We start from the raw sequence: 20,684 nt of genomic DNA, 5'->3' as shown, positions 1-20,684 counted from the left end.
ATCTCGAGCCCACAACCCGGGCCTGTGCCCTGAAAAGGTGGAAATATGACCTCTTGGTTCATAGGTCGATGCTCAACCATGGAGCCACGCTGGCCGGGCCCCTTTGGGCATCCTGATAGGTCGGCTTTGGTTCTCCCATGCAGCACCCGTGTTTCTCCGTCTGTGCCCCATGGTCCCTCTGCCCCCCTGTAATGAAGCTCCCAGACGGCAGGGGCCTGGTGGGGGGCAGACAGACTCCGAGATGATTGCTCCATGGTCCCCAGTCTCTGGGGTTCTCCTTTCTGTATAATCCACTCCCCTTCTCTGAGGGTGTAACCTAGGATCTGTCTAACCAGCAGAAGGTGGTGAAGGGATGAGTGCCATTGCCCTGAGGATGTGACCTCATAGCAGACTCTGGCCTCCGGGTCACACAGGGGAGCGGGCACCTTTGGGAGCTGACCTCTGACCATAATACTAACCCTAGTCTAGCCTTAACCTTGTGCCCTAGCCCTAACCCTAGACCTAATCCTAACTCTAGCTCTAACCCTAGCCCTAACCATAACCATAACCATAACCATAACCCTAGCCCTAACTATACACCCTGTTCATAGCATTATTCACAATAGCCCATAGCTAGGTGGAAGCAGCCCCAGGGCCCATCAGCAGAGGAATGGGTACACGGTATGTGGACGGAGCAGCATTCAGCCTTGAATGGAATACTCTCCGGCCCTAAAAAGGAAACCCATACATCCTACCACATGGATGAACCTTGAAGACATGATGTTAAGTGAAATAAGCCCATCACAAGTCAACAATATATTAAGATTCCACCTACATGCGATGCCCAGAGCAAATTCAGAGACGGAAAGCGGAATGACTGAAGGGTCCTGGCTTGGGTCAAGGGCATGTACCTTGGTTGCAGGCTCAATCCCTGACCTTAGTTGGGGTGCAACCAATCAGTGTCTCTCACAGGTCGATGATCCTGTCTCTCCCCTTCCCTTCCACTTTCTCTAAAAAAAAGAAATCAATAGAAAAATATCTCAGGTGAGGATGACCTCCACCAGAAAGGAAATGTAACTTTAGCCAGGAGAACGATGGGAAATGTAGTCTTCTGGATTTTCAGAACTTCTATCACCGTGTAATGCCGTAGTACATGTCAAACACAAGGCCCGCGCGGGCCAAATCCAGCCCGCCAGGGCTTGCAATGTGGCCCGCACCGCGCTGTCATCACTGCACTCCGCTGTCAGTTTATGACTGTTCAGTAAACCATTCGGCCCGCGATTTAGGCTGGATTTTAGATTTTGGCCCCTTCTCTGATTGAGTTCGACACCCCTACTAGAGTGAAGACCAAAGGCGAACACATCCTTATTTCATTTGTGGGGTTTTTTTTGGTAGTTGATCATGTTATTTTATCAAACAATGAACTGCACGAATTCCTGTAAATTTTAATGATGGAGTTTGTTCATGAGCATGTGCAATGTTTTCAAGACTGTGATTTTATTTTTTAAAATATATAATTTTATTGATTTCAAAGAGGAAGAGAAAGGGAGAGAGAAAGAGAGAGAGAGAGAGAGATCAATAATGAGAGAATCACTGATTGGCGATCCTGCAACCTGGGCATGTGTCCCTGACCGGAAACGAACCCGGGACCCTTCAGTCTGCAGGCCAATGCTCTATCCACTGAGCCAAACAAGCGAGGGCAAGACTGTGATGATTTTAAGCATTTCCTGGCTCTGTACACTAATCTGTGATAGAAAAGAGAAGAAAAGGCAGGTAACGACTGAAGCTACCTTGGTGAAATCACTCCAGCGCACGCTAATTCCAGTCTTCATTAGAAAAGACAGACTTCATTTCTTCCTATTGGACTTGAATAAGCATAAGTGTCTTTATATTACACAAACCCAGGAAACGGTTTCCTACAAATGACAGCAGGAAGGTGTTTTCCCGGCTTCACTCAGACCAAATGTGAAGTCAGCAGTTCCTTCACTCCGGAAGGGTTTGTCCTTCTCCCGGCCAGGCACACATTGCTGAAAGCATTACAATTGTAGGGCAGCTGCGTTCTCCTGGTTAGGATTCCCCACGAAAACAGAGGCTAAAAATACGGCGAAGCAGATCCTGGAAACCACTTGCTTGTAATTTCTCTCTCGGCATAGAAAAGAACGACTCAAGCTAATTCCGTTCATTAAAATGAGGAATTGTTCAATTAAGTGGACCCAAATAGTCTCAGATGAAGACATAAACTTCTCTAATAGGGCAAAACTTGAGAATCTTTTACGCGACACCACATTTCCCTTTTGGCTAAATAGTAAAATGAAGGTGTACTTTTAACTCAGAAGGGACAAGAGTAAAAGAACATGTTGGAACCTTGACATCTTCAGTGGCTGGTCCCAAGGAAGCAGGAAGCAGGCCTCGGGGTGAGAGTGGAAAGCCCAGGCGTGGCTCAGTGGTTGAGTGCTGACCTAGGAACCAGGAGGTCACGGTTCTTCTTCCTTTTAAACGTTGTATTGGGAACTTCAAGTCCTCTCCCCTCCACCTAGTTTTACAGCCAGCTTGTCAGTCTCTACAGAAAACCCTGCTAGGATTTTGATCGGGATTGCCTCGGACCTGTAGATGGATTTGGGAAGAAATACCATCTTCCAATCCATGAACATGGTAGATTTCTCCCCTCATCGAGGTTTACTTTCTCTCAACGTTTTGTAGTTGGCGATGTTTCAAGGATACTGAGAGTCATGCTGAAGGTTCCTGCTTAAGTCTCGGTTCTAATACCTCACACGTATTCACAACGATGTCCATTAGCAAGCAAATGCCCAGAAACAGGACTACCTTGTATTTTAAAAAAGATTTTGTAAGAGACAAAGCATTTTATTAAAAATTTATTTATTTAAAAATATTTTCCTCCAATTCTGATGACATATCAAATTAAAGAGGTTACGAAGCTGATCTGTTTACACAGAGGGTGATGATGACCTCGTCAGCTCTTTTGTACTTTCTACAAAATAGTGGAATACAAATTCAATTCATTCACTTAACAAAAGGTAGACATAATTGATATACTTCATACCAAAAATCTTTTATAAAGCTTGTCTTTAAGTTAAAAATGCAGCCAATATAAAATGATAGACTTAAAAGAGCATCCAAGCAATGCTTGTTTTCCTCTATTTTTTCAAAATTGAGTCAAGTTTCTACTCTGCTCACCGAGCACCACCTGAGTCCTCGGTGCTCCCCGCCTCCCGTGTCCGTGCCTGAGGCGAGAGCGCGAGAAACGCTGGTCCTCCCGGAAGGACGCCTCCGGACAGGCTCCAAGTCCTGAGAACCTCATGTTCACACACAGAACACAGACACTGACAGCGGCTTTGGGAACGGGCCCCGCCGGGGAGACCTGGACCCTGGGGACAAGAACTGCTCCCTTTCAACGGGTCAAGCAGCCAGTCTCTTCTCAACCGTCTCCTGGTAAGCGACAAACCTCCTCAAGTTCGTCTTCACGTTGTCGAGGACGCACAGCTGGTCTGGGCTGTACCTGCCTTTCCCTTCTTTTCGGATCTGCCAAAAGAAAACCACAAATGAGGTGGTGTCAATTACTAATACCCGTACATACAGAAAGCGTTTCGTTTTGCGTGTATTTATTTTCAGGATCAGATAGCTGCTGGAATTGGGTGAAACATTTTCACTTTTTTAATTTATTTTTTATTGTTGAGATTATTACAGATGTCTCTCTTCTTTCCCCCCCATTGGCCCCTCCATCCACCCATTCTCACCCTGCCTCAGGCCTTCAATGCTATTGTCTGTGTCCATAGGTCATGCATATATGCACAGATCTTTGTATAATCTCTTCCCACCTCTCACCCCCTTCCCTCTGAGGATTGTCAGTCTTCCATTTTCATGCCTCTGATTCTATTTTATTCACCAGTTTATTCTGATCATTAGATTTCTTATTTAGTTATTTTGATTTTTAGATATAGTTAATAGATATGTATTTGTTGCCTATCTTTTTTATCTTTTTCTTCTTCCTCTTTTAAAAAATACCTTTCAGCATTTCATATAATACTGGTTTGGTGATGATGGATTTTAACTTTTTCTTGTCTGTGAAGCTCTTTATCTGACCTTCAATTCTAAATGATAGCTTTGCGGGGTAATTTTGGTTGTAGGTTCTTGCTATTCATCACTTTGAATATTTCTTGCTATTCCCGTCTGGCCTGCATAAATTCTGCTAAGAAATCAACTGACAGTCGTATGGGCATTCCTTTGTAGGTAACTGCTTTTCTCTTGCTGCTTTTAATATTCTCTTTGTCTTTTGCTCTTGGCATTTTAATTATGATGTGTCTTGGTGTGGTCCTCTTTGGATTCCTTTTGTTTGGGATTCTGTGTTTCCTGGACTTGTAAGTCTATTTCTTTCACTAGGTGGGGGAAGTTTTCGGTCATTATTTCTTCAAACAGGTTTTCAGTATCTTGCTCTCTCTCTTCTTCTGGCACCCCCATAATGCGAATGTTGGTACGCTTGAAGTTGTCCCAAAGGCTCCTTACACTATCTTCATATTTTCGGATTATTTTTCTTTTGCTCTTTTGGTTGGGTGTTTCTTGCTTCCTCATATTTAAAATCATTGATTTGACATTCAGAATCCTCTACTCTACTTTTGAATCCCTATACATTATTCTTTATTTCAGTCAATGTATGCTTAATTTCTGACCTGTCCTTTTCCAATTTTTTTTTGGAGATTTCTAGAAGATTCCTGAATAACTTATAACTATGAATTCTATATAGAGTAGTTTGCTTCCTCCCATTTCTTTCATTTGTCTCCACATTTTGGCTGCTTCCCTGTACATTGGGAAGAGCTGCTATGTCTCCTTGTAGAGTGGCCTTGTTGCTAGGTGTCCTATAGGGCCCAGTGGCTCAGCCCCCCACTCACCTGAGCTGGGAGCCATAGGTGCACCCCTTTGTGGGTTGAGTACTGTCTTGTTGTAGTTGAGCCTTGATTGCTGTTGGTGTCACTGGGAGGAATTGACCTCCAGGCCACTTGGCTGTGAGGACCAGCTGTGACTACAGTGGGAGCTGCTGTGCAGGAGACACCCCTATGGAGCAGGACTTGCTTCAGTGGGGCTTTGGTGCTCACCGAGTCTGTCCCTTGAGTGTGTTGCTAATGAATGTGCAGAGCTGTAATCTGGTATGGTCGACACTGGCCACTGACTGAGCTCGGGGTGCCTGAGCTCGGGTGCCTGAGCAGGGATGCAGCCCGCAGCACTCGGCCTGGGCCCCGGTGCTCCAGGCTAACAGAGGCTGGCAGGGACCACGCCGCCCCTTCCCCGGGACGCTGAGGCGGAGGCATTCTGACCCCGCCGGCCTCTTACCTTCATCTTGAAGACCGGCTGGAACTCCTTCAGGGCAGACAACAAACGGATCTGCACCGAGGCCCGCTCAGCTTCGCTGCCGTCGGCGAACACATCGAAGAGGGCGTCCAGGGCCTCTCCCACCACCACCAGCGAGGGGTCCTTGGTGGCCACCTCCAGCAGGAAGCACCCGATGGTCTGCGGCCGACAGAACACAGTCACCGGCGCTCAGGCCGTTCCCGAGCACCGCCTCACGGGGCAGCGATTGGTGCACGTTTCACATCAAACGCCGGGTGAAGGAGAGCTTTACAACACTTAGAACACGTTTATAAATACAGGAGTAAAACGTCAGCAAGATAAATGAAACGTGTCAGAATTTATATTCATAAATAAAACGAGTTAAGGTCCTTAAGTGATATATGAAAGATCGATTTAGAAAATTACTAAGTTTTCCTGGCTCCCTCAAAAGGCTTTCCCTGTGGTGTAAAAATGCACAGAAATGTTACCTGTAACAAAACCCTGCTTTTTAAAGCATAAGAAACACTCACAGCAAAGACAGAAACTGAACACATCAGTCTCAAGTGGCTCCGCTGTGCTGGCCTCAGACACCCACCTCGCTGCTGCCCGCCGACGGCAGCCCTCCCCCCGCCGACGCTGGAGTGCACAGTGTGCGGGCCGAAGCCTCAAGGGCACATCTCGTAACCAGGCGGGAGAGGACATGCTGACAGCTCCAAACTGGCTCCACTGTGACGGCGGGACAGTCTGCTCAGTGCTCGGGCCTCGGTTTCCATCTGAACGTGCCTCCTTGCTACCCCTCAGGCAGCGTTTCCACTCACCCCTACTCAGCAGGGTGCGCTTCACTAATGCCCTCCAGGGAGCAGCTTCCCAATATGAGCCCGTCTCATGACGCCCACCGACGTTTCTGACGCCCCCCCCACCCCACTTCAGCATTTCAGGTCGGAAGCCATGTGTTACCTTGAGCGTCTCAAGCGCACCATCTTCTTTGGCCAGGACGCTGCCCGTGATCCCCAAAATGCTGACCACGTTCACCCTCACGCCGACGCTGCCGCTCTGGATGCCGGCTCTGCACAGCGTCATCAGCTGGTCGGGCGTCATGCACTGTCGGAGGAGGAGATAGCAATGAAGCCAAAGCTCACCAACGCGTCACCCAGGCCGCCTGTCCCGAGAACAGCAGCTCCCGGCGAAAAGAACCACACATCCCACCTGAGCGATGTTCTGGGCGGCCATGGTCTGCAGGAGGGCCCTCAGGGCGCCGCTGATGGCCTCCAGGAAGTCCGCGTGCTCGGCGAGGTCTGAAACAGAGGGGGTGAGGGCTTCTCCAAGGCCGCGGCCCTGAGCAGAGGGGCGATCCAGACCGAGCGCGGGAAGGGGGACAGGCCATCGCCATGAGCACGCTGCGACATGGGAGCCGAGCTCCTGGGAAAGCCCGCGAGACGGCACACTTGACTCTGAAATGACCGTGACGGGGTGTGTTCCCCGCCCCGCCCTCGGAGTCTGGCGACTTACCTGGCTGGGAGAAGAGCAGGGTGGACAGGTGCTGCGCCAGGGCCTGCAGGGCCGGCGCCCCGCCCAGGTGCTCCACCTCCAGCAGGGACACGAGGCTCTGCAGACACACGAGGGCCCGCCACTGCACCGTGTTCATCCTGCAGGAAGCGGTAAGCGGGAGAAGGCCGTTTGCTTCTCTACCAGCGCCCCCCAGAGCCCGGCCCACTGCTCCCCGCGCTCCGATGCCGGCTCAGGCGTCAGGGGCAGGGCTGGCAGCCAGCAGACCCCAAGCACTCTGCCGAGCCTCCAGGCCCGGAGGGCAGCCCCCTTCCGGGGCACAGGCACTGGCTTTAGGGAACTGCACCCGAAGCATCTTTCTGTCCACCTGTGGCTGGGACCTCCCTACGGGCAGCACGTCAATCACATCCTGTGCGACAATGTTTATAGCCAGCGACTGTGCAGCCGGAGATAGGCACCCTCACAGCCAGTGACTGCCCTGCCCTGCCACGCCCTCTCTCACTGAAGGCCAGTCACCACACCTGACTTTACAGGAAACAGTTCCTTTTCTCGCCGGTTTACCACCTACGTGTGCATCCCAACAAAACAGCCTGGCGTCACCTGCTTCTGGACTTGGTAAAACGGAAGCAGGCCGGCTCAGTGGTTGACCTATGAACCAGGAGTTCATGGTGTGATTCCTGGTCAGGGTTCAGGCCCAGGTAGCAGCTCAATCCTCCATAGGGGGCGTGCACGAGGCAGCCGGCCAAGAATTCTCTCTCCCCATTGATGCCTCCCTTTCCGGCAGGATGCTAGGGACGAGATCTAGCTTGGATCCCAATATGCTGCCTGCATTCCACTGCGTGACAATGCCAAATGCACGGGCCGTCCTGCCGCCGATGGACCCTGCTGTGCACACGCTTGGGCCTCTGCCCCGAGCACACGCCTCTCCAGGGCACACACTCGGGAACCGGGGGCACCTCCCACCGAGTGGTCCACCTTTCGCAGCACAGCTGCGACAAATGGTATTGAAAACGGACAAGGTCTTACTTTCTAACCAGAGGCTTCCACGTGGGGCTCCTGGAACACACGTCCACCGCAGCGCTGCTGGGAAAGGCAGTTTTCTCAAACACCTGGACTTAGAAAGGCGGAGGGCAGAGGTTAAAGAGAAGACTCTTCCCACAGCGCCCCTTACAGAGCCAGCACGGCAGGCGGCTAAGGGAGACGGCCCTCAGCTGGGGCTGCCTCAGCCCTTTCCAGGCCTGCATTCTGCCGGCCCCTGGCTACCCGGGGTGAGCTCACTGCCCTGCACACGGCGGCGCAGCCCCCAGGCCTTCTCCGCTGCACGGTGAGCCCGGCCGGAGCCAGTACCTTCCTGGGGATGTGGAGGTTGGTGAGGGCGGCGTGCGTCTCGTGGGAGAGGCAGAGGGGAGACAGGAGCTGCCCCCCGCCGTCGCCGAGGGAGCTCTCCATGAACGCCTCGCTCTCGTCGCTGCTGGAGAGCTCTTCCTCCCACTCGTCGTCGGAGGGATCTGTGGAGGGAGAGCAGGGCCGGGTCGGAGCATGGCCGGCGGAGCTGTGGGGCCGGGGAGCGGGGCGGGGACGAACCTTCGCTGCAGCACACGTTGACGATGATCTCCAGCGCCGTCTGCTGCGCCGTCAGCAGCGCCGTGGCCTCTCTCAGCTCCTCGTTAGTGGGCTAGGGAATCAATAGCAGCTCTCAGCGCGGGAAAGCATTTTTTCAAATAAATGTTTTCATTGATTTCAGAGAGGAAGGGAGGGGCAGAGAGAGGAACATCCATGATGAGAGAGAATCATTCATTGGCTGCCTCCTGCACGCCCTCTACTGGAGATCAAGCCCGCAACCTGGGCCTGTGCCAGGCTGACTCTCAATCAGCTAGCTGGAGAGACAGAGAGATCCTCAGGCCCGTGAACTGAATTCACCTGAACCTTAGCCGGGTGTGTTCAGAAGCAGTGAGCACACTGAGATGAAACAGAGCGGTCATATCAGACGCCGGCGCTGATACAGGACAGGGACAACCGCTCTCAGACCCGATGTCTCCTCCGGAAGCCCGCACTCCGGAACTCCCGCAGCCCTTCCGCCGAGTCACTGAGGAGTGGGATGGTGCTTCCCGCCCCTGAGGAGGCTGGAGGCCTTCCTTTACCCCGAGAGAGGGGCTTCCCTCGCCCCAGGAATGAGTTACCACGACCTTGTCAATCACCATTCAGAGGAGGAGCGGGACAGACGTACACGACCTCAATTCACACATCACCCATGGAAAGTAAACGGCTACACGTACATCCCAAAACCGTGCGTAAGCCAAAATTCACATAAGTTTTATTGTCTGAATGGCAGACGCACTGTAATTTATTAAGCATTTCACTACTGTGGAATATTTCAGATTACTTGGGACATCTTATTTGTCAGTTTTATGGGTCAGAGCTTAAAAACTAGAGACCTGCCTGGCTGGTGTGGCTCAGTGGTTGAGTGTTGACCTATGAACCATGAGGTTGCTGGTTTGACTCCCAGTCAGGGCACATGCCCAGATTGTGGGCTGGATGCCCAGGAGGGGGCATGGAGGAGGCAGCCAATGGATAGTTCTCTTTCACCAATGTGTCTATCTCTCCATCCCTCTCCCTTCTCTCTGGAAATCAAGCAAACAAAATAACTAGAGTCGGTGACAGCCCTGGAACATATATCCTCCCGTGTTATCCTCCAGCCTCTTCCTGTGCGACGTGACTGTGATCTCGAGCCACGCTCTGGAAAGTAAAGGCCAGTGGCCAGCTGGAGAGATGCAGCTCATTGACATTTGCATTCCTTTTCTCGCCGGCACGAACGAGTGTAAAAACCATTCCTCTTCGCCTGAGTACGCTCTTCCACCAAACAAAGTGTGTAAAGAGACAGGCCGTGCGGGCTCTCACCCAGCGAAAAAGGCAGATCTGCCTAGAAGCATCCGAGGGAACTTCTGCCTTTCCCTGAGCTCTCCTCTCAGAACAGTTCCCTGCTTCTCACTGTCACCAGTGACAGAGGACACTCCGGAGCACTGTTATGACAGCAGAGACCTGCTCCAGAACGTGGGGGTGGGGGGAGTGGGAGCAGTGATGAGAATGGACAGCAGTGATAGCTGGCCGCGGTGGGCGGGGCAGCGAGGTCTGCTTCCGCCCGTGTTAACACCAAAGGCTGCGCTGCTTCTTTACACTCTGTGCTGGCAGCTTCTCACGATAAAGGCTGCGGCTGCAGGCTCTGGTGCTAAAGGCCCCGGGCGGTGAGGAAGAGCGGAGCGGACGGACTATGCCTCTGTATTCCGGGCACGCACCAACACGATGGCTGGCAGCCGCCGGGTACCTGCACACTGGCTGGCCAGCTGGCATGTTAATCACCCGGTCGACTCAGTTATGTCAACAGACTTCAAAATGCACGTTTCTGTTATAAGGAAACACTGCACTTGACAAGCAGCAAAGTTCTACATACTTAGAGGAGTAAATCTCCAACTACCAGGTAAGTATCCACACTTTCCATTGCTTTTCAGAGAGGGAGGGGGATGAAGGGGGAAAGGGAGACATCGAATGGCTGCCTCCCGCACGCACCCCGACTGAACCCGCCGCCCAGGCACGTGTCCTTGAATGAAACTGACCTTGAGTCACCTCAGTCCGCGGTAGCTGCTCTCACCACAGCGGCAAATGGCCAGGGCGACGCTCTATGACGTGCAAGAAACTCAAGGGCAACGTCCACCCCACACCTGACCAGCTTTGCACCTGACAGCTACTCAGGGGCTAGAACAGGAGCCTAACTAGTTTTCTTCTGACCACCACTGACTCATGCTTTGGAGACTGTGAACACAACCAAGCGCTACGCTGACAGGCTTCTTTCCAGGCTCATTTCCACGGGGACTCTCACTGGGCACGGCATCACCAAAGCGCAAAGGCAGGCGCAGCCTCAGGGTCAGTCGTCTGACACCAAGGAGGACAGCTGGTCTGAAGCTGGACAGTGTGGGGCGTCCGTGCCTCTGCCAGCTCAGGCCTCCGCCCCTCGGGGAGGCTCCAGCTCAGGCCTCCTGTGCCGCCGGCCTCCAGGACAACAGCCCACCTGCTCTCACCATGCTGGCCCAGCCCAGCCTCTAGGCGCCCAGGTGCCTGTCCAGAGTGCTGACAGCCCCTCCCGTCCTCTGCTCTACACACAGCTCCCGGGGGCCGGGGCCCAGCCCCTACGGTCCCAACACCGGCATGCCAGCAAGTCACTACCATGTGCCTCTGAGGCTGGCTCTTGAAAGAAAACCTCTGTGACCCATGTGGGAAGCACCGACCCAACTCACCGGAAGCAAATCCGAGATCATCGTTTTCCTCCGGACCCTCCTCCTGGGAGGAGTCTCCTCCATCTCGTCGTCGTCCTCGGTCAGCCCCACGCCATTCGCGTTCTCCGACCTCTCCTCGGTCTCCGCGGCGGCTCTCAGCCTCTGCGTCTCGGCCTCCTTCATCTGAAGGACCACCGCGCTGGCGTCCATGTCCAGAACCTCCGATAAGATCCTGAGGATGGCGCTTATGATCTCTGCTTGACTCTTGGACGGAATGATGTCCTTCAGGTTCCAAACGGTGCCTGGGAAACCCGAGCAAGGACAAGGGATCGCCTGTGAACTCTTTGGTTAATTTCGGTTTCCACAAGACAGGTTCCCTGAGCTCGGCTGTAATTTCAAAAAATCTTGATCCCTCTGCCTTTGTCTGGTTTCTGGCAAATGGCAGGAGCTGAGCAGAGGCAGCTCCTGTTACTGCGGCCCTCGCCACCTCTCCCTCCTTGGCTCTCAGCCCCTCCTCTGACAGGCCGCCTCCCACCGGCCCAGGAGCACGATCAAGTTTCTCTGAAAATGATAAATTCATTTGCCTCTTTCTTTCATCTTAACCTGAGCTGCTCTCTGAGGCAGCTTCTTATATTCCAAGGGTGGAATGGAATGTACAAAATTCCAAGGTCTCATGCACAGACCAATCACGCAGCACGTTCTTATCAAAGTAGAACAGGAGCTACCACCAAGTACTTAGGCCAACTGTTTAAAACGTGACTGTTGCCGGGACCGGTTTGGCTCAGTGGATAGAGCGTCGGCCTGTGTACTGAAAGGTCCCGGGTTCGATTCCAGGCAAGGGCATGTACCTTGGTTGCAGGCACATCCCCAGTAGGGAGTGTGCAGGAGGCAGCTGATCGATGTTTCTTTCTCCCTTCCTCTCTGTAAAAAAATCAATACATTAAAAAAAAAATTTCAGAACAGCCATAACAAGCACAGATTGGATTCGTGAAATCAAGGAATGTCAGCCTCCTATCGCTACCACAAGTTATGAAAAGCGCCCTGTCACAGCCGGCTGAAGTTTACCTGCCACCAGTGTCTTCAACAGGATGTACGCCATGGAACTGGCAGGAGCCCGCATGGCGGCTTCCAGCACCTGCAGTGCGGGGGCACCGAAGGCCTTCAGCAGCTCTGGGTTATCCTCAGTTACCGTCTGCAAACAGTACGCTAGGAAGACAGGAACGGGATGCTCACCAACATGAATTCTGCGGGGTAACTTACACCCAAATAACCATTTAACCCCTCCCCTGAATTCAAACAAATCTCGGACAAGACTGAAGACACGAAAATAGAAGTGACGTTTTTCTTTTAAAAGCTAAGAGCTAAAAAAATAAATAAATAAATAAATAAATAAAAAGCTAAGAGCTAACTTTCTTGAAACTCTCATTGTGATAAAAACCGTCCTCAGAGGTTAACCTGCCAATTTCCTCGTTCCACTGTTTATAAAACTGCATTTGCTCAGTCTCCCACTTGCCAGAATCCATTTTAAGAAAAAGATTTAAAAAATTTCCCAGTATTTGTCCCCACCTCCCTTTTTTCTTTTTTTCTTTTCTGTGCTCTTAAAAGTCCCCTTTGAGCCCAGAGAAACATCCTTCGGGGGAATGCGCTGTCCTTGTCAGGAGAAGGCAGAGTTAAATACAGGATGCACGCCAGTGTTACGGGCAAAAAAGGCATGCTTTCATCAATGATTTCTCCGTTCAAGGTCTCCAGTTTCGTTTTACCTCACCAATTGCTCTCTAACCCCACGGACAGGAGGCGGGAGGTGGGGCAGTTTTGCCATCCCAGGGAAGGGAAGCAGGCCTGCGAGAAATTTAAATCATTTGCTTTCCTCTCAAAAAAAAAAAAAAAAAAGCCTGACTTACAGTTTTATGCTAAAAGTAGGAGACAGCAGCCTGGCTGGTGTGGCTCGGTGATTGAGCACCAAGAGCACCATCAACCAAGAGGCCACCGGTTCGATCTCGGTCAGGCGCAAGCCTGGGTTGTGGGCTCGATCCCCAGTAGGGGTGTGCAGGAGGCAGTTGATCGATGATGCTTCTGTCTCATCAATGTTTCTATCCTATCCCTCTCCCCTCCTCTCTGTCTAAAAATCAATAAAAACATGTTTTTAAAAAAGCAGGAGATAGTGATAGAGGTGTTTAACTAGGTGCAGATTCCGATGACCTTTGGCTGGAGGCCTGGCAGCGGAGGGCCACTGCTTCTCCGGGAATGGCGGACGGGAGCTCAGGAGGCGAGGCGCCTGCGCGTGGAAACAGCAGAGGCCACACCGGCTCAATGAACTGCCCTCCGCCCTCTCGCGTGCAGAGCAGGAAAACTGGCTGTGTAAGTACCGACCACAGAACAGAGCTCAGCTATGCACTGCACACGAGAGAACATGCTCTGTCTGAATAAGCAGCTTCACTGAGGCCACACATACGTAGGTCAGCCCATTCTCCCCTTACCTGCTGAGACGGCCAGGTCCACGTTGGTGGGGAACCTGCTTAAGCACTTCAGGACGCTCTCCAGACAGCCTTCTCTGGTGAATATAGACACCGCTCTGCTGCTGCACTCACTGGGTTGGAGGGCGAAGAAGTAGTTTTACTGTTCATATTTCCACATTAAACAATCAACCACAGAAACTCATGGAAAGTCAGCCAGGTTTATAATGGAACCGCCATTTTTACGGACGAAGAAACCACTGCCACCATGCTCTCTGGACAGGAACACAACCGGGGTCTGCGTCTACTTCTGTCCCCGTGGGCTCATTCTGCCCCCCCTCCCTGCACCCCGGCTTCTCACCGGAAACCCCTTCTTCCAGATGAGATCCAGGCCCCAGAGGTGAGGGACCCGTCCCAGGACCACAGTGTGTTAGAGGTGGCTCCTGGGTCGGTCGGTGCTTCCCGCCGGGCCGCAGTGAATCAGTGAAAGGCCCCTGAGCTTATCCCCAAAGGCAGGCGTTTTAAGGAAGCAGAATTAATTTTAGCCATTCTCTCTAGACTATTATAATCATAACAAGCAGAATCTGCAGCCTGCAATGGAGATCCTGCTATACTATTTTTAAAAATTGTTCTGTTAATAAAAGAACCAGAATTAGGGTTATCACTGCTAGTAACATACGTACTATATACAGGGTAAACAGAGCTAACTGTAACAATGACAGCCATGCTTCCAGAGAATATATGCCACATGCACATGACACACTAATAGCTAAGCTGGCTACGTCACTAAGTCCTACGAACTGAAACATAACCTGTTCTGTCTTCTTCTCTCTCTCTCTGGTCACTGCACACTCTGTGAGCCTGCCCTCAGGAAGCTGCAGTCAGGAAGGTAAGCACACATGCGCTGAGACAGTAAACATACGCATACATGTAAATATATTTACAACACAAACTACAAAGCAAACGTGGAAGTGGCAACGACACAGAGGCATCAGGAAAGAGATGACACAGGCATTAGGAAAGAGATCACTGAGGAGACCACACTTTCAGGCTCTTCCCGGAGAAATTTCTAGAGAATCTCCAAGTTCAATAATTCCTGTAAGTTAAAGGTTCGTGGCCCGGGTGGCTCAATGGTTGACCTATGAACCAGGAGGTCAGGGTTCGATTCCCATTCAGTCAGGGCACATGTCCGGGTTGCAGGCAGGAGCCCCAGTATGGGGCGTGCAGGAGGCAGCCGATCCATGGTTCTCTCTCATCACTGATGTTTCTCTCCCTCTCCTTTCGTCTCTGAAGCTAATAAAAACATCTAATAAATAAAGTTACGTGGTGTACCACTGCTGGCTCCGCTGCCGTCTCCTCACATCGGCTCTCCCGTGCTGCTGGGGAGTGCGTGCACGGTTTCCCATGGGCCAAAGGCAAGTTCGGGCGGCTGTGCTGGAGCCTTTCAGATCTAACTGAACCTTGTCTCCTAAGAAACACCTGTGCTTTTAGGCCAGAAGTTACAACTGCTGCCGAATGAGCAGAAGGAACTCCGGCAGAATCTTGCAAAAAGTGGAGAAGATAAAGTGGGCAGAGAAAAGGAGATCCAGGTTGTGTTTCTAACCATTTCCACTCCTCAGAGCACGTGCACCCAGGCTCCGGCTGCTGGTCCTGGAATGGAGCTCCTCCCAGGCCCTGCTTCCCTGTCACATGGCAACATGGGGGGTGTGTGTGTGTGTGAGTGTGTGTGTGTGTGTGTGTGTGTGAGTGTGTGTGTGTGTGTGTGTGTGTGTGAGTGTGTGTGTGTGTGTGTGTGTGAGTGTGTGTGTGTGTGTGTGTGTGAGTGTGTGAGTGTGTGTGTGAGTGTGTGTGTGTGTGTGAGTGTGTGTGTGTGTGTGTGTGTGTGTGTGTCAAGCACCACCGAGCTGGGTGGTCCCATCTCGTTCCAGATGCCAGACCAAAGCAGCGGCTGCGCCGGGACAACTGCCACTGAAGGGATCGGGCGGTGGGGTGAGGGTGTGCGGTCAGTGCCAGTGGCCAAGACTCCCGTATTTTGGTCAGTAGTAACGACCGGAGAGAAGAGAGCGGGAAAGCAGGAAGAGATGCCGTGAGGAGGGAAGGGACTAAGTGGGAAGGAGGCCTCAGGACCTGACTTGACCGCCTACCCAGGGTCAGCATCCGGGCTGACAGGCGCCCCAGGGAGAGCGGAGCATCCTCGGGGCGGAGAGCACCTTACCAGATGTTCCACAGCACGTTCACCGCCTCGTTGGCTATGTTCTCAACAGAACTTCTGCTCTGCTCCTTCTCTTCCCGCGGAGGCGCCTCGTTTGACTCCAGTCCAGCGCTACACTGTAACCAAACATCAAAATTAGCACCTGGTTCAAAAGGACAATTAAACCAAACAGCTAATGATAGCCAAGAGTCCCAATAACTAAACATCCGAAATTATAGTGCTTAACAAGCCTGCTCCCTTTTGGCAAGAGATACAGACAGGATAGGGCCACAGTCATTGGACAAACTAGTGATAAAGCACTGCACACGGACATGAAAATGCAGCCCTGGCCGGGTGCTCAGTGGTTAGAACATTGGCCTGAGGACCAAGGAGTCTCGGGTTCGATTCCCAGTCCAGGGCATGTACTTGGGTTGCAGGATCCCTGCCCCTATTGGGGTGCATGTGAGAAGCATCTGGTTGATGTCTTTCTCACATCGATGTTTCTCTCTCTCCCTGCCTCCCTTCCACTCCTCCACTCTCTGTGGAAATCACTGGAAAAAATATCCTCACGTGAGGATTAGCAAAACAAAAAAATGAAAATGTAAAATCAATATAAAGTATTGTATCTCATGTGATAAAGACAGTAAATAGGGCAAAGAGAACCAACACATGGCGAGATGGAACACCTCACAGCATCTTCTAAACGCAAGGCACGGTCTAAGCACTTCCCACGCGTTAAGTCACTAACCCTCACCACAAACCCAGGAGGAGGAGAGGAACCACGATCCCGTTTTTCCACTGCCGGTAGGAAACTGAGGCACAGAGAGCTGCTGAGGGGTGCGTGGTACGGGGTGCAGCTGGGACTCAGACCAGGCGTGCTGGCTCCAAAGCGGGTGCTGGGAACCACCCTGGGGAGCTGCGCCTCCAGCATAACCCACAGCGTCCCCTAAGCAGGGACTCTCACCGCGGCCCGGGTGGGGCTTTAAACCGGCGAGTCTTACTGTGGGGCAACGTGCGCTGTAGGAGGGCTAGCAGTGACCTTGGTTACTTCCTGCCAGGAGCAGCCCAGCCCAAGCTGTGACCATCAAAAATGGCTCCAGACTCTGCCAATGTCTCCTGGGGGGCAAACCACTCCTAGTAACCCCTGCTTTACAAAGGAACAAGGCGGTGCCTCCTCAGAACTGGATGACCTTGAGACAGCCCTGAGTGAAAATCACCGTCAGGACAGTGCGTGGATCAGAGGCATGCCAGGGAGAGCGGTCCTTGAGCCCAGAATTCATATCATGCAAAAAAGCTGGCATGATATTAGATCTGGGAACTTAAAGTCATCTTTCAGCAAAAAACCCCAAAACAAACAGACCTTTTACAGATGCCAAGTGGACTGCTGTGAGGGTCTGTGTGACAGAGCACCTGGTGCATAAAGTAATGCTGCCCTGGCTGGGTTCGCTCAGTGGATAGAGCGTCGGTCTGCGGACTGAAGGGCCCCAGGTTCGATTCCAGCCAAGGGCACAGGCCTGGGTTGCAGGCTCGATCTCCAGTAGGGGGTGTGCAGGAGGCAGCCTATCAATGATTCTCTCTCATCATTGATGTTTCTATCTCTCTCTCCTTCTCCCTTCCTCTCTGAAATAAAGAAATTTTAAAAAAAGAATTATTTTATTGTATGAAGTTTAAAGTCTAAAGGAGTGTGTCTGTCTATTTCCAGCACAGACATGAAGGTAGTGGGGACCAACTAGAGGCTGCTATCACCGAGGGGAGACCAGTGTTCCCAGGAAAAGAAACGAACTTCCCAGAGGATGTTCTGGGGGAGACACAGTATCACCCAAGCGCTGACACAAACACACGCACACAGAACACTAAGTCCGCACACCAAACGCTCCGTCTCACAGCTGCCCCCGGACGGCATACCTCCCGGAGCAGCGGGACCAGGGGCGTCATGATGTCCTTCGCCACCATGTCATCGCAGACCTCGAACCCTCCGCAGGCACTGAGGTTCCTGCAGAGAAGTGTAAGACACGTGTTACTCTCAGAGCACATCACCACACACCAGGGCGCGCTCCAATGAACTTCTGTTTCTAACCAGGATTAAGGTTTCCCAGGCGAAATTGCCTATTATTTGGTAAGATGTGGCAGAACCAACCCTGGATTCCCACCTGTTCTGATCCCCGTCCTACACGTGGGTGTGCGCCCATAGGGATGGGCGGGGGGAAAACTTTCCCTATTTAATGCGCATAAATCCCGGCCGAATCTGATGTGAGGGAACCCTGTCCTGGAACCCGCTGAGAAGGACACCCCTGAAGCACCCCGGCCTGCTAAGTCAATGAGTGGAGCACCATCCACAGAGGCGGAGCCAGAAGGACTACAAACACTAACACCTCCTCTGGCCCCCTCTGCAGTCCACCGGCTGCACCACCAGAGGGCCCTACTGGAAAGGAAGCCGGGATCAGGCCACTCCTGCTTAGAATGAACTGGTCCTTTCGCCCTGCCCATCTCCCCAGCCTCCCCTCCCAGAACACCCGCCCCTACCCGACTCACCCGCACCAGCCTTCCACCCTGTAACCATGCCAAGGCCTCTGTGCCTCCCTTCTTTGCTGTTCCTCCCGCCTCCACCCCTCTTTCTGGCTGTCACCTAGAAGGCATCTATCCATCAGTTGTCACCTAGAAGGAATCTATTTTAAAGAAACGTTTTCTCCCCAACTCGTCCTCCTCCTGGTTTTCTCCGGAGCACGGCTCACTCTCCGCTGCCTGCCGCACCAGCACGGGCCCTGCGGCGGCAGGGATCTCGGCTGCCTGCACCCAGAGGCCCTGGCACAGGTAACCTGGGCGCGTTTCCCGCATCTCAGGACTCCGGAGGGTTCCCGGAGAGGGGACAGTGTGCGCTAGGCTCCGAGGGGAGGCCGCTGGGCAGGTGGAGGAGAGGCCGCTGGAAAGGGTGAGACTCAGGGCTCTGAGTTCAAGTCCCTCTTCTGCAAATGGGAGCGGGGGGAAGAGGAGGGGGAAAGACGCCTGGACGGCTCAGGGCGATCGCGCGCGGCCTAGGACGGGTGCGCGGAGGATGCAATGGGAGCGCCCAGGAGCCCGGACCCCGGGCCCCGCCCCGGCCGCCCGCCCTGCCCGCTCACCTGAGCGCGCCGGCCGCCGTCTCCCGCACCGCCAGGCTGGGGTCGAGCAGCAGCGGCCCGAGGCGGCGCACGGCGCCCCGGCGCGCCAGGCCCCGCAGCGCCGGCCGCTGCTGCACCAGCCGCGCCAGCCCGGCGCACGCGCACTCGCGGACCTCGGCGCTCGGGTGCTGGAGCTGCGGAGGGAGCAGAGCGGGTCAGGGGGGCAGCGCGCAGGCGCGGGGGGTGCCGCCGCCCGCCGCCCCCGGCCCGGCCCGCCCCTCGGACCCGGGCCCGCGCCCCACCTTTTCCAGCAGCTCCGCCGCCGGCCCGTCGTCCTCCTCCAGCTCGGTCCCGTTCGCCGCCGCCGCCAACTCGGCCTGACAGTCGCCGGCGGGGGAGAACTGCGGTCTCTTGAAGCGCTTCGTCCTGCTCTTGCCCATGGCAGCGGGGAGCCCGCGAGGGGGCGGCAGCGGCGCGGCGGCGGCGGCGGCCCCGCGGGCGGCAGGGCCTGGCGGAGCGGCGGTTCGCGCGGGGCTCACCTGGGCCGGCTGACGGCGCGAGCCCACATGGACCGCAGTGCGCAGGCGCGCGCCGCGTCGCGCGAGAGGTGGGGGCTGGCGCCAGGAGCGCGCAGGCGCAGAGCGGGTGGGCGGGGCCAGACCTGGCTGAGGGGCGGAGTCCCGAGGAATTTCCCGGGAAGGCGGCCGGGTTTGAATGGTACTAAGGAACGCACCTCCCACCAGCTGGTGCTGTTGATGGCCACTGAACCTCGCCCAGTAATCAAATTTAATTTCCATAATGATCAAGTGGGGTTAAGGGTACCCAACTAGCAAGGCAACTGTGAGGCTTCAATAAAATGATGGGGAAAGCATCCTAACACCAAGCCCTCCGTAGGTACAGTAGGCGCTCAAAAAATATTTACCGCGATGTTGTGGCCCTGGTGCCTAGCACAACTCCTGACATAGACAAATCCCAGTTAATATTTTAGAATGGACTCCTTAAACAGTCCCTTAGTATTTCTGCCTCAGTTTCCTCATCCGTGATATGGAGACATCAATAAAATATACCTAATGCAGTTATAGGATTGTTAGTGTTAAAGATGCTAGGAACACAGACTGACTGGCACATAATAAGCACCACTTTTGAGGCCAAATATCCTCTCTTGGCATTTAATCCACTCAAAAGTTTGCTTAGTTCAAATACAGACTGAATTCCCTCGTGGTTATTTCAACTGAGATGTTAACATTGGGTAAGGTTGTAACAGTGGGATCCTTTTATCCTTTTATTTTTTTAACTTTTAGGATTTAACAGATTTACTAAGCAGTGACTTTGTAGCCGAGTGCTTTGCATGAACTAACGTGTTTAATGCTCTATATTAGGGGTGTCGAACTCAATCAGAGAAGGGGCCAAAATCTAAAATCCAGCCTAAATCTCGGGCCGAATGGTTTACTAAACAGTCATAAACTGACAATGTCATAAACTGACAGCGGAGTGCAGTGAGGACAGTGCGATGCGGGCCACATTGCAAGGCCTGGCGGGCTGGATTTGGCCCGCTGGCCTTGTGTTTGACACATGTGCTCTATATGAACCTGGAAGATTGACCAGCCTTATACAGGGTTGGGCAAAAGCAGGTTTAGTCATTTGTATGGGCAATAATACAATAATAATAATACAAGAATAAATGTTTTGCATGCTCACAATTATATAAACCTACTTTTGCCCCAGCCTGTATTTTATCTACCCAGGATAAATGAGGAAAGCTGCAAGTAGCAGATCTGAGATTTGAATCCAGCCTGGCATAGTCTGTTCCTAACCATAACATTGTAACCGCTCATGAATTAGGTCCAGC

The 20,684-nt window shown here is 52.9% G+C and overlaps 1 protein-coding gene across 1 annotated transcript; it reads right to left on the bottom strand.

The window, feature by feature from the left end:
- Positions 1-2,446: 2,446 nt before the first annotated feature.
- On the bottom strand, positions 2,447-19,425 carry HEATR3 (HEAT repeat containing 3). Its single transcript, XM_084905498.1, has 15 exons — positions 19,138-19,425; positions 18,857-19,029; positions 17,643-17,730; positions 15,762-15,874; positions 13,571-13,680; positions 12,159-12,299; positions 11,115-11,395; positions 8,410-8,500; positions 8,173-8,333; positions 7,852-7,934; positions 6,829-6,965; positions 6,526-6,614; positions 6,277-6,420; positions 5,323-5,499; positions 2,447-3,519 (listed from the first exon to the last, which is right to left on the bottom strand). Exons 1-15 carry the CDS (start codon positions 19,273-19,275, stop codon positions 3,397-3,399), a joined length of 2,049 nt encoding a protein of 682 aa, XP_084761624.1. The 5' UTR covers positions 19,276-19,425; the 3' UTR covers positions 2,447-3,396.
- Between the last annotated feature and the right edge of the window lie 1,259 nt (positions 19,426-20,684).

The sequence above is a fragment of the Pipistrellus hanaki genome, assembly GCF_964339955.1.
Source record: "Pipistrellus hanaki genome assembly, chromosome: 15".
Lineage (NCBI taxonomy): Eukaryota > Metazoa > Chordata > Mammalia > Chiroptera > Vespertilionidae > Pipistrellus > Pipistrellus hanaki.
The sequence above is the reverse complement of the archived record's forward strand: the minus strand, read 5'-3'. Positions and strand labels throughout refer to the sequence as shown.